General features: G+C 48.2%; 1 protein-coding gene across 1 annotated transcript in view; it reads left to right on the top strand.

The window, feature by feature from the left end:
* The window catches only part of LOC132816245 (pituitary adenylate cyclase-activating polypeptide type I receptor-like), a 175,472-nt gene extending 163,055 nt beyond the window's left edge, over positions 1-12,417 (top strand). Inside the window, exons 12-14 of the mRNA XM_060825741.1 lie at positions 2,606-2,735; positions 12,056-12,097; positions 12,229-12,417. Of these exons, the coding sequence (XP_060681724.1) occupies positions 2,606-2,735; positions 12,056-12,097; positions 12,229-12,417 (361 nt within the window). The remainder of the gene's footprint in view (positions 1-2,605; positions 2,736-12,055; positions 12,098-12,228) is intronic.
* Positions 12,418-13,684: the final 1,267 nt, after the last annotated feature.

The following is a 13,684-nucleotide window of genomic DNA, read 5'->3' as shown; positions in this document are numbered from 1 at the left end:
CTTTCTGATGCCTAAAGAGTTGATATCCAAGTAACACACATTGAATGTGACTGGCCGTAGAACCAGTAGAAAAACCTTCTTACTAAACAAATCATTAGAATTTGGAACTGACTACTTGACAAAGTAATGAATTTAATAATAGCCTTCACAACGGAATAAGGTAAAATTTTCAGAAAAAGGATAACTCTACGGAAAGACTCACAGCACTGGGACTAATTCGATTGCTCCTATGAAGAGGTAGCGGGGAATTGATGGGTTGAATGGCCTGTTTCTGCCCCTTGGAATGCTGTAGCTTTTATAAGGTCATGGAGTTAATAGGAAGGGTTTGGAGGGATATGGGCCAAATGCTGGCAAATGGGACTTGGTCAGATTGGGATGGACGAGTTGGACCGAAGGGTCTGTTTCCATGCTGTTTTGCATACCTATAGAACAGTATAGCCTCCCTCATGTCAGTACAGTCTTATTTATTAGGAAGGGAAATGCCTAGAGCTAAAGAAGTCATGTTACATAGGGCTTTGGTGAGACCGCATGTTGAGTATTGTGTGCAGTTTTGATCTCTATAGCTATAAAATGGCTTCCTGAGCTGACAGGGTTGTGTAACAAAGGTTCCATAGACTGATCTCACCAAAACCCATAGCATTCTAAAGAAGGCTTGCCACAGTGGATATTGACATGTTGCTTCATCACCCCGGGGGGATCTAGAACATGGGGACTCACAAAATCAGGATTGACTTTGGGCACAGAAATGAGAGAATATTCTTCCTTGAGAGATTTGCTTTGGAAATCTCCACCCTGGGTGAGCGGGGTGTATCGCTGTGGATGAGTCATCACTGAGTAAAATCTAGATTTTGTTTCATATTCACTCATAGGATGTGGACATCACTGGTCAGGCCAGTGTTTATTGCCATCCCTAATTGCCCAGAGGGCCAACCAAGTTGCTATGGGTCTGGAGTTACATATAGGCCAGGCCAGGTAAAGATGGCAGTTTCCTTCCTTGAAGAACATTAATGAGCTAAATGGGTTTTCAGACAACCGGCAATGATTTAATTGTCACTATTAGACTCTTAATCCCAAATTTTCTTTTTGTTATTGAATTCAAATTCCACCATCTGCCATGATGGGTCCCCAGGACATTACTTGGGTCTCTGGATTAATAGTCTAGAGATAATACCATTGGGCCATTGCCCCTCACTCCTTATTGAATATTGAGGAGATAGATAAGGATAATGAAGATAAAAATCACACAACACCAGGTTATAGTCCAACAGGTTTAATTGGAAGCACATTAGCTTTCGGAGCGACGCTCCTTCATCAGGTGATTGTGGAGGGCTCGATTGTACCACAGAATTTATGGCAAAAATTTACAGTGTGATGTAACTGAAATTATACATTAAAAAATTGATTGTCTGTTAAGCCTTTCATCTGTTAGAATACAGTGATAGTTTCACTTCTTTCACCTGACGAAGAAGCGTCGCTCCGAAAGCTAGTGTGCTTCCAATTAAACCTGTTGGACTATAACCTGGTGTTGTGTGATTTTTAACTTTATACACCCCAGTCCAACACCGGCATCTCCAAATCAAGGATAATGAAAGCTGTCTTTATCCTAGGATGGGAGATTTCAATACAGGGGGCACATTTTTAAGGTGAGAGGAGAGAGGGATTTAAAAACGGCAATAGGGGGCAAATGTTTTACACAGAATGTGGTTTGCGTGTGGAATGAACTTTCTGAGGAAATGGTGGATTTGGGTGCAGTGCCAACCTATAAAAGACATTGAGACAAGTACCTGTATAGGAAAGGTTTGGAATGATTGGAGCAGGCCGGTGGGACTAGTTTAGTTTGGGATAATGTTCAACATGGACTGATTGGACCAAAGGCAAGATTAGAATGGTGCTGGAAATACACAGCAGGTCAGGCAGCATCCGAGGAGCAGGAAAATCGACGTTTCGGGCAGGAGCCCTTCATCGGGAAGGGTCTGTTTCCGTACTGCGTGACTCAATGACTTTGGGAGAATCAGGAAATTGGAGAAGAGGGGGACAGATCAGCAATATGCCGGGGAAGTCGCTGCTGATGCTGGAATCTGTACTGAAAACAGAAAGAAACCCTGGAGATCACAGTGGGTCCAGCCAGCATCCATGCAGAGAGAGCTGGCTAACATATCCAGCCCAGATGACTCTCCACCAAAGCTGACAAAAAGTCATCTGGACTTGAAACGTTAGCCTGCTCTCTCTGCATGGATGCTGCATGGACCCACTGTGATCTGCAGTGGTGTTGTTTTCAGAACGGCTTATGACCTTTCCAAATTGCAGGAGTCTTCAGGGGCTAACTCCTGCCCCTAGTTTGTAACCTCTTACAATATTAGCCCCTCCCTCTGACACTCCTGAACCTGAGGATTCCTCCACTGCTGCCATTTTAGCCAACCTCCCAGTTTACATTTTGAGCTGAAAGTGCGACAGAATTTGAAATATTAGTTTCTTCCTGTTTATATTGTACGTGTTTAAAGAAATAATTTGATTTATCAACCTTGAGCTCACCTGTGCTAATGGCTGTTATTTCTCTCTGCCTCTCCCCCTGCCACCCCTATCTGATCACTTCGCCCCCCCACAGGAGACTGGCCCGATCAACACTTCTCTTAATTCCGCTGTTTGGGATCCACTACACGGTGTTTGCTTTTTACCCAGAGGATGTGAACACCAGGGAACGGCTGGTGTTCGAGCTGGGATTAGGATCCTTCCAGGTAACTTGGTCAGAGCACTGTCAAACCACTGAGTGTTAAGCAGCCGGACACAGAGAGGTACAAAGTTTCCTCAGTGGGTCAGACCCACTTGGAGACAGGGAGGGCTGCAGACGCTGGAGATCAGAATCGAGAGGGCGTTGCTGGAAAAGCACAGCAGGTCAGACGGCGTCCGAGGGGCGGGAGAGTCGACGTTTCGGGCAAAAGGCCTTCATCAGGAATCCCGAAACGTCGACTCTCCTGCTCCTCGGATGCCGTCTGACCTTCTGTGCTTTTCCAGCCACACAGACCCAATCCTGGCCAAAGCCCATTCGCAATCCTGAGCTGCTGATGCTGTGTCCGAACAGTGGGCAACCCCAGAAACGGGTTCAAAGGGAAAGCCCAAGATCAAGCATCCTGGGGTTACATAATCCTGATTATTATTTACAAGTCCTTGCTGATGCTGTTTTCACGGTGTCACAGGATTCAGGTGGGACTAGTTTAGTTTCAGATCATAGTCTGGTTGGACCGAAGGGTCTGTTTCCGTGCTGAATGACTCTATGAATCTTAAGCCCAGGTTTCCTCTTGTCGTTGAATCCAAATGCTCCCAATCGGTTCCTTCAACCTCTGCTGCCACTTTGTACTCAACGAGGGAGGAATAAAGGACAGAGGAGCAGGAGTAGGCCATTCAGCCTGCTCCACCGTTCTAGCTCATGGCTGGTTATCGAAGTCAATTTCCCACGCTAGCCCCAAATCCCATGACACCATAAGTGTCTAGTCCTGCTCTATCCCAGGTAGTTCCGTCCACTCAAATATCCAGCTTTCCTTTGAAGGCTATAGGAACAAAGTAGGCCATTCAGCCGTTTGAGCTTGCTATGCCATTTGGTGTGATGGCTGAACCTTTTTCCCAAGGCCAAATTTATCTATTTTTTCTCCCCTAATGGTTGAATTTGCTTCCTACATCCTTTTTGGTCGCACATTCCAAATAAATAAATACAGAATAAGAAAACCTTCTGTCAGCCAATTCCCTGATTCTAGCTTAAACTCAGGATCTCTCATTCGCCGGTGAATGTCATCTAATGTTCTCTGTTCTGATGTTGGGTGGGGGAGGGGGAGGGGGATTCGGTTTAGTTCATTTGACTGGATTGTTAGATTGGAGAAAATGAGGACTGCAGATGCTGGAGATCAGATTGAGAGCGTGGTGCTGGGAAAAGCGCAGCAGGTCAGGCAGCATCCGAGGAGCGGGAGAGTGGATGTTTCGGGCAAAAGGCCTTCATCCGGAATGAAGCTTGTGGATTGGGGCTGAGAGATAAATAGGAGGGGGTGGGGTTTGTGGAGAGCGATGGGTGGATGAAGGTGAGGGAGAAGGTGATAGGTCAGAGGGGGGAGTGATGGACAGGTCTGGAGGGAGGATTGTTAGTTTGCAGGGCAGTGTGATGACCAACAGTGTGGGTTCAATTCTCATCACCGGTTTGACGTTACCGTGAAGGACTCTCCTTCTCAACCTCTTCCCTCACCTGAGGTCTGGTGGCCCTCAGGTTAAATCACCACCAGTCGCTTCTCTCTAATGAGAGCGCGGCTACTATGGTCTGGTAACACCATGGCAACACCATAGCAACTAAGCCAAGTGCAGAAGAATCTCCACAGCAGGTGGCCATCTCTTGGTTGGTTATCTATTGAGAGTCAGTGAGATATAAAGGTTGGAGTCTAATGTGGCATCGTGTGAGATTGTCCATCTCAATGAGAAGAATTAAAATAAAGAAACATATCATCTAAGTGGTGAGAGATTACAGATAAGAGCAAAATACTACTGGTGCTGGAATTATCTCGCCAACGTCGAAGATGCTGGAGAAACTCAGCAGGTCTGGCAGCACCTGTAGCGAGAGAAACAGAGTCAATGTTCTATCCCCCATCCAATCTGAAGAAAGAGTCATTCCGGACCCCGAACACTAACTCTGTCTCTCTTTCTCTCTCTGCCAGACCTGCTGATTTTCTCCAGCACTCCCTGTGTGACAGAGCTCTGAGGTGCAGAGGGATCTGGGTGTCCCAGTGTAGGAACTGTAAAAGGTTAGTGTGTAGGTACAGCAAGATAATCAGGAAAGTGAATAGAATGATATCATTTTTCCTGAAGGGAATTGAATATGAAGTAGGGAATTTGGCTTCACTTATTTCGGGTCCTGGTGAGACCACACCTGGAAATGTTTTTTATTCATTCACAAGATGAGGGCATCACTGGCAAGGCCAGCATTTATTACCCATCCCTAATTACCCAGTGAGCAGTTAGGACCCAACCCCATTGCAGTGGGCCTGGAGTCACATGTAGGCCAGACCAGGTAAAGATGGCAGTTTCCTTCCCTGAAGGACATGAGTGAACCAGATGGGTTTTTCCAAAAATTGACAATGGAGTCATGCTCATCATTAGACCCTTGATTCCAGATTTTTTGATTAATTTAAATTCCACCATCTGCTGTGGCAGGATTTGAACCCGGGTCACCAGAATGTTAGCTGGGTTTCTAGATAAATAATCCGGCGATAATCCCACAAGGATAATCATTTCTCCAAACAGGATACAGTGTTGATCACCTTATTTGGGGATGGATCTTCAATAGATTAGATTACTAGATTACTTACAGTGTGGAAACAGGCCCTTCAGCCCAACAAGTCCACACCGACCCGCCACCCACCCATACCCCTACATTTGCCCCTTACCTAACACTACGGGCAATTTAGCATGGCCAATTCACCTGACCCGCACATCTTTGGACTGTGGGAGGAAACCGGAGCACCCAGAGGAAACCCACGCAGACACGGGGAGAACGTGCAAACTCCACACAGTCGGTCGCCTGAGTCGGGAATTGAACCCGGGTCTCAGGTGCTGTGAGGCAGCAGCACTGTGCCACCGTGCCGTCCACACGGTGTAGGTAGCAGTTCTTAAAATATAATTGCTACAGTGTGGAAGTAGACCCTTCAGTTCACACCAACCCTCCGAAGGAGAGCATCCCACCCAAACCCATCACCCCCCCCCAGCTCCCCATTTCCCCATGGCTGATCCACCTAACCTACACATCACTGAACACTATGGGCAATCCCCTCTAACCTGCACATCTGTGGATTGTAGGAGGGAACCCACGCAGACACAGGGAGAACGTGCAAACTCCACACAGACAGTTGCCCGAGGCTGGAATCGAACCCGGGACCCTGGCACAGCAAAAGAGCAGCCCTAAGCACTGAACCACCCCAGGGAGTTCAGTGAAGGATTTACCTACCTAATCCCTGAGTGGGCTTGTTGCTTTATCAGGGAAGGTTGGACACACTGAGTTTGATTCTGGATCAGTGGTGCTGGAAGAGCACAGTAGGTCAGGCAGCATCCAACGAGCAGCGAAATCGATGTTTCGGGCAAAAGCCCTTCATCAGGAAACCTCTTACCTCTTTTTACCACACTGAGTTTGAGTCCACTGCAGTTCCAAGGGGTGAGAGGCGAACTGATGTATCAAACTGCAACATTTAAAAGGTATCTGGATGGTTATATGATTAGGAAGGGTTTAGAGGGATATGCGTCAGGTGGGACTACATTGCGTTGGGATATCTGGTCGGCATAGAACATAGAACATAGAAGGATACAGCGCAGTACAGGCCCTTCGGCCCTCGATGTTGCGCCGACCGAGTCCTACCTAACCTATACTAGCCCAATAACTTCCAAATGCCTATCCAATGCCCGCTTAAATGAACATAAAGAAGGAGAGTTCACCACTGATACGGGCAGGGCATTCCATGAACTCACAACCCGCTGTGTGAAGAATCTACCCCTAACATCTGTCCTATACCTACCACCCCTTAATTTAAAGCTATGTCCCCTAGTAACACCTGACTCCATTAGCGGTAAAAGGTTCTTAGTATCTACCCTATCTAAACCCCTAATCATCTTATACACTTCTATCAGATCTCCCCTAAACCTTCTCTTCTCCAATGAGAACAGCCCCAAGTGCCTCAGCCTTTCCTCATACGATCTTCCTACCATTCCAGGCAACATCCTGGTAAACCTCCTCTGCACTCGTTCTAAAGCTTCCACATCCTTCCTATAGTATGGCGACCAAAACTGCACACAATACTCCAGATGAGGCCTCACCAGAGTCTTATACAACTGCAACATGACCTCAGGACTCCGGAACTCAATTCCTCTGCCAATAAAGCCCAGTACACCATATGCCTTCCTCACAGCACTATTTACCTGGGTGGCAACTTTCAGAGATCTGTGTACATAGACACCAAGATCCCTCTGCTCATCCACACTACCAAGTAGCCTACCATTAGCCCAGTAATCCATCATCTTGTTATTCCTACCAAAGTGAACGACTTCGCACTTAGCTACATTGAATTCCATTTGCCACATTTCCGCCCAGCTCTGCAACTTATCTATATCCCGCTGTAACCTACCACTTCCTTCCTCACTATCCACAACTCCACCGACTTTTGTGTCATCCGCAAACTTGCTTACCCAGCTTTCAAGTCCTTCCTCTAGATCATTTATAAAGATAACAAAAAGCAATGGTCCCAAAACAGATCCTTGTGGTACACCGCTAGTAACTGCGCTCCAAGATGAACATAATCCATCAACTACTACCCTCTGTCTCCTTCCAGCCAGCCAATTCCTAATCCAAACCTCTAATGTATCCTCAATGCCATACCTCCGAAGTTTTAGCATTAGCCTACCATGGGGAACCTTATCGAACGCCTTACTAAAATCCATATACACAACATCTACTGCTTTACCCTCATCCACTTCCTTAGTCACCTTCTCAAAGAACTCAATAAGGTTTGTGAGGCACGACCTGCCCTTCACAAAACCATGCTGGCTATCCCTGATCACGTTATTCCTACCCAGATGTTCATAAATCTTATCCCTTACCATTCTCTCTAAGACTTTGCCCACCACTGAAGTCAGACTCACTGGCCTATAGTTACTAGGGCTATCCCTACTCCCTTTCTTGAACAATGGGACCACATTCGCTATCCTCCAGTCCTCTGGTACTATTCCCGTTGACAATGACGACATAAAAATCCAGGCCAATGGCTCTGCTATCTCCTCCCTAGCTTCCCATAGGATCCTGGGGTAAATGCCATCAGGCCCAGGAGACTTATCTATATTCATCCTTTCCAATATTCCCAAAACCTCTTCCCTGCATATTTTCAGGGCATCCATTCTAATTATTTGTGATTCCATATTCACATCAGCAACAGTGTCCTGTTCCTGAGTGAATACTGATGAAAAGTACTGATTTAATGTCTCTCCAATCTCCTCCGCCTCCACACACAACTTCCCACTACTATCCTTGACTGGACCGATACCTACCCTAGTCATCCTTTTATTCTTGACATACCTATAGAAAGCCTTTGGGTTTTCCCTAATCCTACCAGCTAAAGACTTTTCATGTCCCCTTCTCGCTTTTCTTAGCTCCCTCTTTAGCTCCTTCCTGGCTACCTTATAACTCTCAATCGCCCCTACTGAACCTTCACGCCTCATCTTTACATATGCCGCCTTCTTCCCTTTCACAAGGGACTCCAATTCCTTACTAAACCACGGCTGCCTCACAAGGCCCTTTACACCATGCCTGACTGGTACATACCTATCGAGGACACGCAGTAGCTGCTCCTTGAACAATCCCCACATCTCATTAGTGTTCTTCTCTTGAAGCCTGTTTTTCCAATCCACACAACCTAAGTCATGCCTCACTGCATCATAATTTCCCTGCCCCCAGCTATAGCTCTTGCCCTGCGGCGCACGATTATCCCTCTCCATCACTAAAGTAAAAGTCACCGAGTTGTGGTCACTGTCCCCGAAGTGCTCACCTACCTCCAAGTCTAACACCTGGCCTGGTTCATTACCTAGAACCAAATCCAATATAGCCTCCCCTCTTGTTGGCCTGTCGACATATTGTGTCAGGAAACCCTCCTGCACACATTGTACAAACACCGACCCATCTAATGAACTCGAGCTATAGCTCTCCCAGTCAATATCTGGGAAGTTAAAGTCCCCCATAACAACCACCCTGCTACCTTCACTCTTTTCCTGAATCATCCTCGCAATATTATCCTCTACTTCTCTAGGACTATTAGGAGGCCTGTAGAAAACACCTAACAGGGTGACCTCACCTTTCCTATTTCTAACCTCAGCCCAAACTACCTCAGATGGCAAGTCCTCTTCCATCGTCCATTCCACTGCTGTGATACTGTCTTTGACAAGTAATGCCACGCCTCCCCCTTTTTTACCCCCATGTCTGATCCTACTAAAACATTTGAACCCTGGAACGTGCAACAGCCATTCTTGTCCCTGTTCTACCCACGTCTCTGTAATGGCCACAACATCGAAGTCCCAGGTACCAACCCACGCTGCAAGTTCACCTACCTTATTCCTTATACTTCTGGCATTGAAGTATACACACTTCAATCCACCTTTCTGGTTACAGGCACCCTCCTTAGAGATCGCTGCATTATTCCTAACCTCCCTACACTCAAGGTCCTGTACCCTAAAGCTACAGTCCTGGTTCCCATGCCCCCGCGGAGTTAGTTTAAACCCTCCCAAAGAGCACTAGCAAACCTCCCCCCAAGGACACTGGTGCCCCTCAGGTTCAGGTGTAGCCCATCCTTTTTATAGAGGTCCCACCTTCCCCAGAAAGGACCCCAGTTGTCCAGAAACCGGAATCCCTCCCTCCTGCACCATCCCTGTAGCCACGCATTTAACTGCTCTCTCTCCCTATTCCTTGACTCTCTATCACGTGGCACGGGTAACAAACCAGAGACTACAACTCTGTTTGTTCTAACTCTGAGCTTCCAACCTAGCTCCCTGTAAGCCTGTCTGACATCCTCACCCTTCTTCCTACCTATATCGTTGGTGCCAACGTGGACCACGATCTGGGGCTGCTCCCCCTCCCCCTTAAGGACCTGGAAAACACGATCAGCGACATCACGTACCCTTGCACCTGGGAGGCAACATACCAAACGTGAGTCCCTGTCGCCCCCACAAAACCGTCTGTCTGTACCCCTCACTATCGAGTCCCCAAGAACTATTGCTCTACCTTTGTCCACCCTACCCTTCTGAGCAACGGGGCCAGGCTCCGTGCCAGAGGCCTGAACCTCGTTGCTTGCCCCTGGTAAGTCATCCCCCCCACAAGTATCCAAAACGGTATACTTGTTCTTGAGGGGAATGACCGCAGGGGGTCCCTGCACTGGCTTCCTCCTCCCACTCCCCCTCACTGTCACCCATGGATGAGTTGGACCAAAGGGTCTGTTTCCGTGTTGTACATCTCTATGACTCTATGTTGACAGGGTAGATGTGGAAAGGATGTACCCTCTTATGGGAGAACCTGCAACTTGGAGACCCTGTCTAAAAATCAGGGGCTATCTATTTAAACAGAGGTGAGGAAGAACTTTTTCCCACAGAGGATCGTGGGTCTTGAACATTTTTCTTGAAAAGGGACAGAAGTGAAATAATTCCAGAGACTGGTACCCCATCACTAGGTCACCCTTCATTAAGACATCCAAAGTTAGAGGAGGCATAGTGGCTCAGTGGTTAGCACTGCTGCCTCCCAGCACCAGGGTCCCAGGTTCGATTCCAGCCTCGGGCAACTGCCTGTGTGGAGTTTGCACATTCTCCCTGTGTCCGCGTGGGTTTCCTCTGGGTGCTCCGATTTCCTCCGGGTGCTCCGGTTTCCTCCCACAGTCCATTGATGGACAGGTTAATTGACTGTGCTGAATTGCCCATAGTGTTCAGGAATGTGTGGGTTGGGTGGATTACTACCCAGAGGGTTGGTGTGGACTTGTTGGGCTGAATGGCCTGTTTCCACACTGTCAGGATTCTAATAAAAATGACACTGATCTCGCTGTCAGATGCTACTGTTAATATCTGTCAGCCGGGGCTCCCTGATTGGACCAGCTTAACAGCCCCAATCGGGGAGCTCAGATCCTATGAGGTCACCTCTCCGAGCTTGTTAGACTCTCTCCAGGAAGAGGAATCTTTACATAGCTTCAAGGTAGAGGCAGATAGATTCTTGCTAAGTGAGCAAGGGTGGGGGAGAGGGGAAGGCGACAGTGGGTTGGTGGAAATGTTGGTGGAGTAATCAGATCTTGAATGGCCAGCCGTCTCAAGGGGCCGAATGGCCAACTCACCTTTCTAATTCGTCTGCTCCTATCCCTTTCCTGAAAGCTGCCACTGTCAAATGATGGCAGAAGGAGATCTGTGGTTGATGGACCCAGGTTAGGATGATGAACTCTGATTGGTCAGATGCTTTCATCACATGACCTCATTAGCATCCCAACACCCCCAGTCCAAGGCCTGGTCCTGCCCCAGCCAATCATTGCTACCTCAATCTTCATTTCCCTGTGGAATTATTTTGCCTGTCAGTCAACCAACTTGATGCCCTGATTTGTAAGAATTCACTTTGAGTCTTTGAAGAAAATGGAGTGATGGGAGAGTGTGATATCAGCAGAGGGGGAGAAGATTTCAAAACCCTCCAGTGCAGATAGAAGCTGGTATTCTCTCTTCCTCTCCGAGAGAGCCCTAGGGAGTGTTGCTGAACAAAGAGACCTTGGAGTGCAGGTCCTTGAAAATGGAGTCGCAGGTAGATAGGATAGTGAAGAAGGCGTTTGGTATACTTTCCTTTATTGGTCAGAGTACTGAGTACAGGAGTTGGGAGGTCATGTTGCAGCTGTACAGGACATTGGTTAAACCACCGTTGGAATATCGTGTGCAATTCTGGTCTCCTTCCTATTGGAAAGATGTTGTGAAACTTGAAAGGGTTCAGAAAAGATTTACAAGGATGTTGCCAGGGTTGGAGGATTTGAGCTACAGGGAGAGGCTGAACAGGCTGGGGCTGTTTTCCCTGGAGCGTCAGAGATTGAGGGGAGACCTTACAGAGGTTTATAATATCATGAGGGGCATGGATAGGGTAAATAGACAAAATATTTTCCCTGGGGGTGTGGGAGTCCAGAACTAGAGGGTAGGGTGAGAGGGGAAAGATATAAAAGGGACCCAAGGGGCAACTTTTTCATGCAGAGGGTGGTACGTGTATGGAATGAGCTGCCAGAGGAAGTGGTGGAGGCTGGTACAGTTGCAACATTTAAGAGGCATCTGGATGGGTATATGAATAGGAAGGGTTTGGAGGGATATGGACCGGGTGCTGGCAGGTGGGACTAGATTGGGTTGGGATATCTGGTCGGCATGGACAGGTTGGACCAAAAGGTCTGTTTCCATGCTGTACATTTCTATGACTCTGAGGCTATGGTGACTTGAGATTGTAACATTCCTTAAACTGCACTAATTCTGGATGTGACCTGTTTATTCCTTGCAGGGGTTTGTTGTAGCCGTTCTGTATTGTTTCTTGAATGGGGAGGTAAGCTGCTTTTATCTTCCACTTCCTGACAGAAAAGATTCTCTTTCGATTTCTGTGCGTGTGTGTTTGATCCCTTCAGTTCTGATGCAGCTGGGTACATTTAAATGACATTTTTAAGTTTCTTCCCAAAGGTGCAGTCGGAGATCAAGAGGAAATGGAGGAGCTGGAAGGTGAACAGGTACTTTGCTGTTGACCTCAAGCATCGTCACCCATCCCTGGCCAGCAGTGGGGCCAATGGTGGGACCCAACTGTCCGTGCTTAGCAAGAGCAGCTCGCAAATCCGGATGTCCAGTGTCAACGCTGAGAATTTAGCCACATGAGCCGCCCTTTAGCTCCATGTGGCAACTCCCCTGCCCATCACCAACCCCACCCCCCACCGAATCTTCTCCCACCCTCCCTCATCGGCATCAGAACCTGTGAAAGAACTCCGTCTCCTGATGTATGGACGGGGGCGGCCCCTTTAAAAATGTCTTGTCGGTGAAAGGTGTCGCGTTTACTGGTCGTCTTTTCGTCTACGAGATCCACCCCTCCCCCCACCCCGACCACCACCATCGTTATTCCCCCAATCTTCGCCCCCTCCGCACAGAATAAAACAGAGGCACGTTGCCCCTTCTCTGAAGACTGCTGTTGGACGTTACTGACTGGGTTGGGAAGGGCTGGCTGCTTTGGTACCACCGCTATCACCAACCCCACCGCGTGGTGCCCCCTGGTGGAGAACACTCCTCGGCGCGGACCATGGGACTTTGACTCGTTTCTCTCAGGCCGGAGGAGCAGCTCTCCAGTTGGTGTGTCCCGTCCGCCTGGGGTCCAGGCCGCTCGCCCCTCCACGTGCTGCTTTTAGCTCTTTGTGCTATTGAAGTCGTAGAAGAGCGAGGCTGGCTTGTCTTTATTTTGCTGCTTCTGGCCTCCAAACACAAGGGCGGCCTCCTGAGGATGATCCTCGTCTCGTACAGTGACTCATAACCTCGCATAGCGATATCCAACGTCATAGAGCGGACACATAACCTCATCGAGTGACCCTATAGAGATCTCCCAACCATTGGTGGATGGGGGGCATATAGCCCTATACAATCGCATCTGGCATTGATGGTCACATGTAGCATTATACAAGGACATATGGCCTTGTATGTTGGCATTGTCCTTTATGGCAAGGCCTACAAGGGAAGATATTTAATGATGTTTACCCCTTTAACATGACACCTCACCCTATGTGTGACATATGGTGACACACAGCCCTACGCGGTGTGATATGTAGGGCTAGATTTTAATGACCTGCATTGGGAAGTGGCTTGAGCCAGTCAGACCGGCCTCGCTTTTAAACATCGACTCGCACATGAATTTTGTTCTGGGGTCATGGTGCAGGAGATGGTCCATGCCCCTCTTCCTCTCCATCACCCCAGAATCCAGTCCGAGGTACTTCAGAGAGTTGGCGACCTGGCCTAGTTAGAAGGCTCACCTTGGTTCCTCAGGGAACTTTGTCCCACCTGTAACACTTGCAGGCAGGGTTCCTTGACCCTCGCCCCCACCCCCACCACCTTCCACCGCCAACTCAACGCTCCCTCATCCACTCCCCACTCTCTGTGCCAA

This window comes from Hemiscyllium ocellatum, chromosome 5 (assembly GCF_020745735.1).
Source record: "Hemiscyllium ocellatum isolate sHemOce1 chromosome 5, sHemOce1.pat.X.cur, whole genome shotgun sequence".
NCBI classification, from domain to species: domain Eukaryota; kingdom Metazoa; phylum Chordata; class Chondrichthyes; order Orectolobiformes; family Hemiscylliidae; genus Hemiscyllium; species Hemiscyllium ocellatum.
Note: the sequence above shows the minus strand (reverse complement) of the source record. Positions and strands in the feature narration are given on the sequence as shown.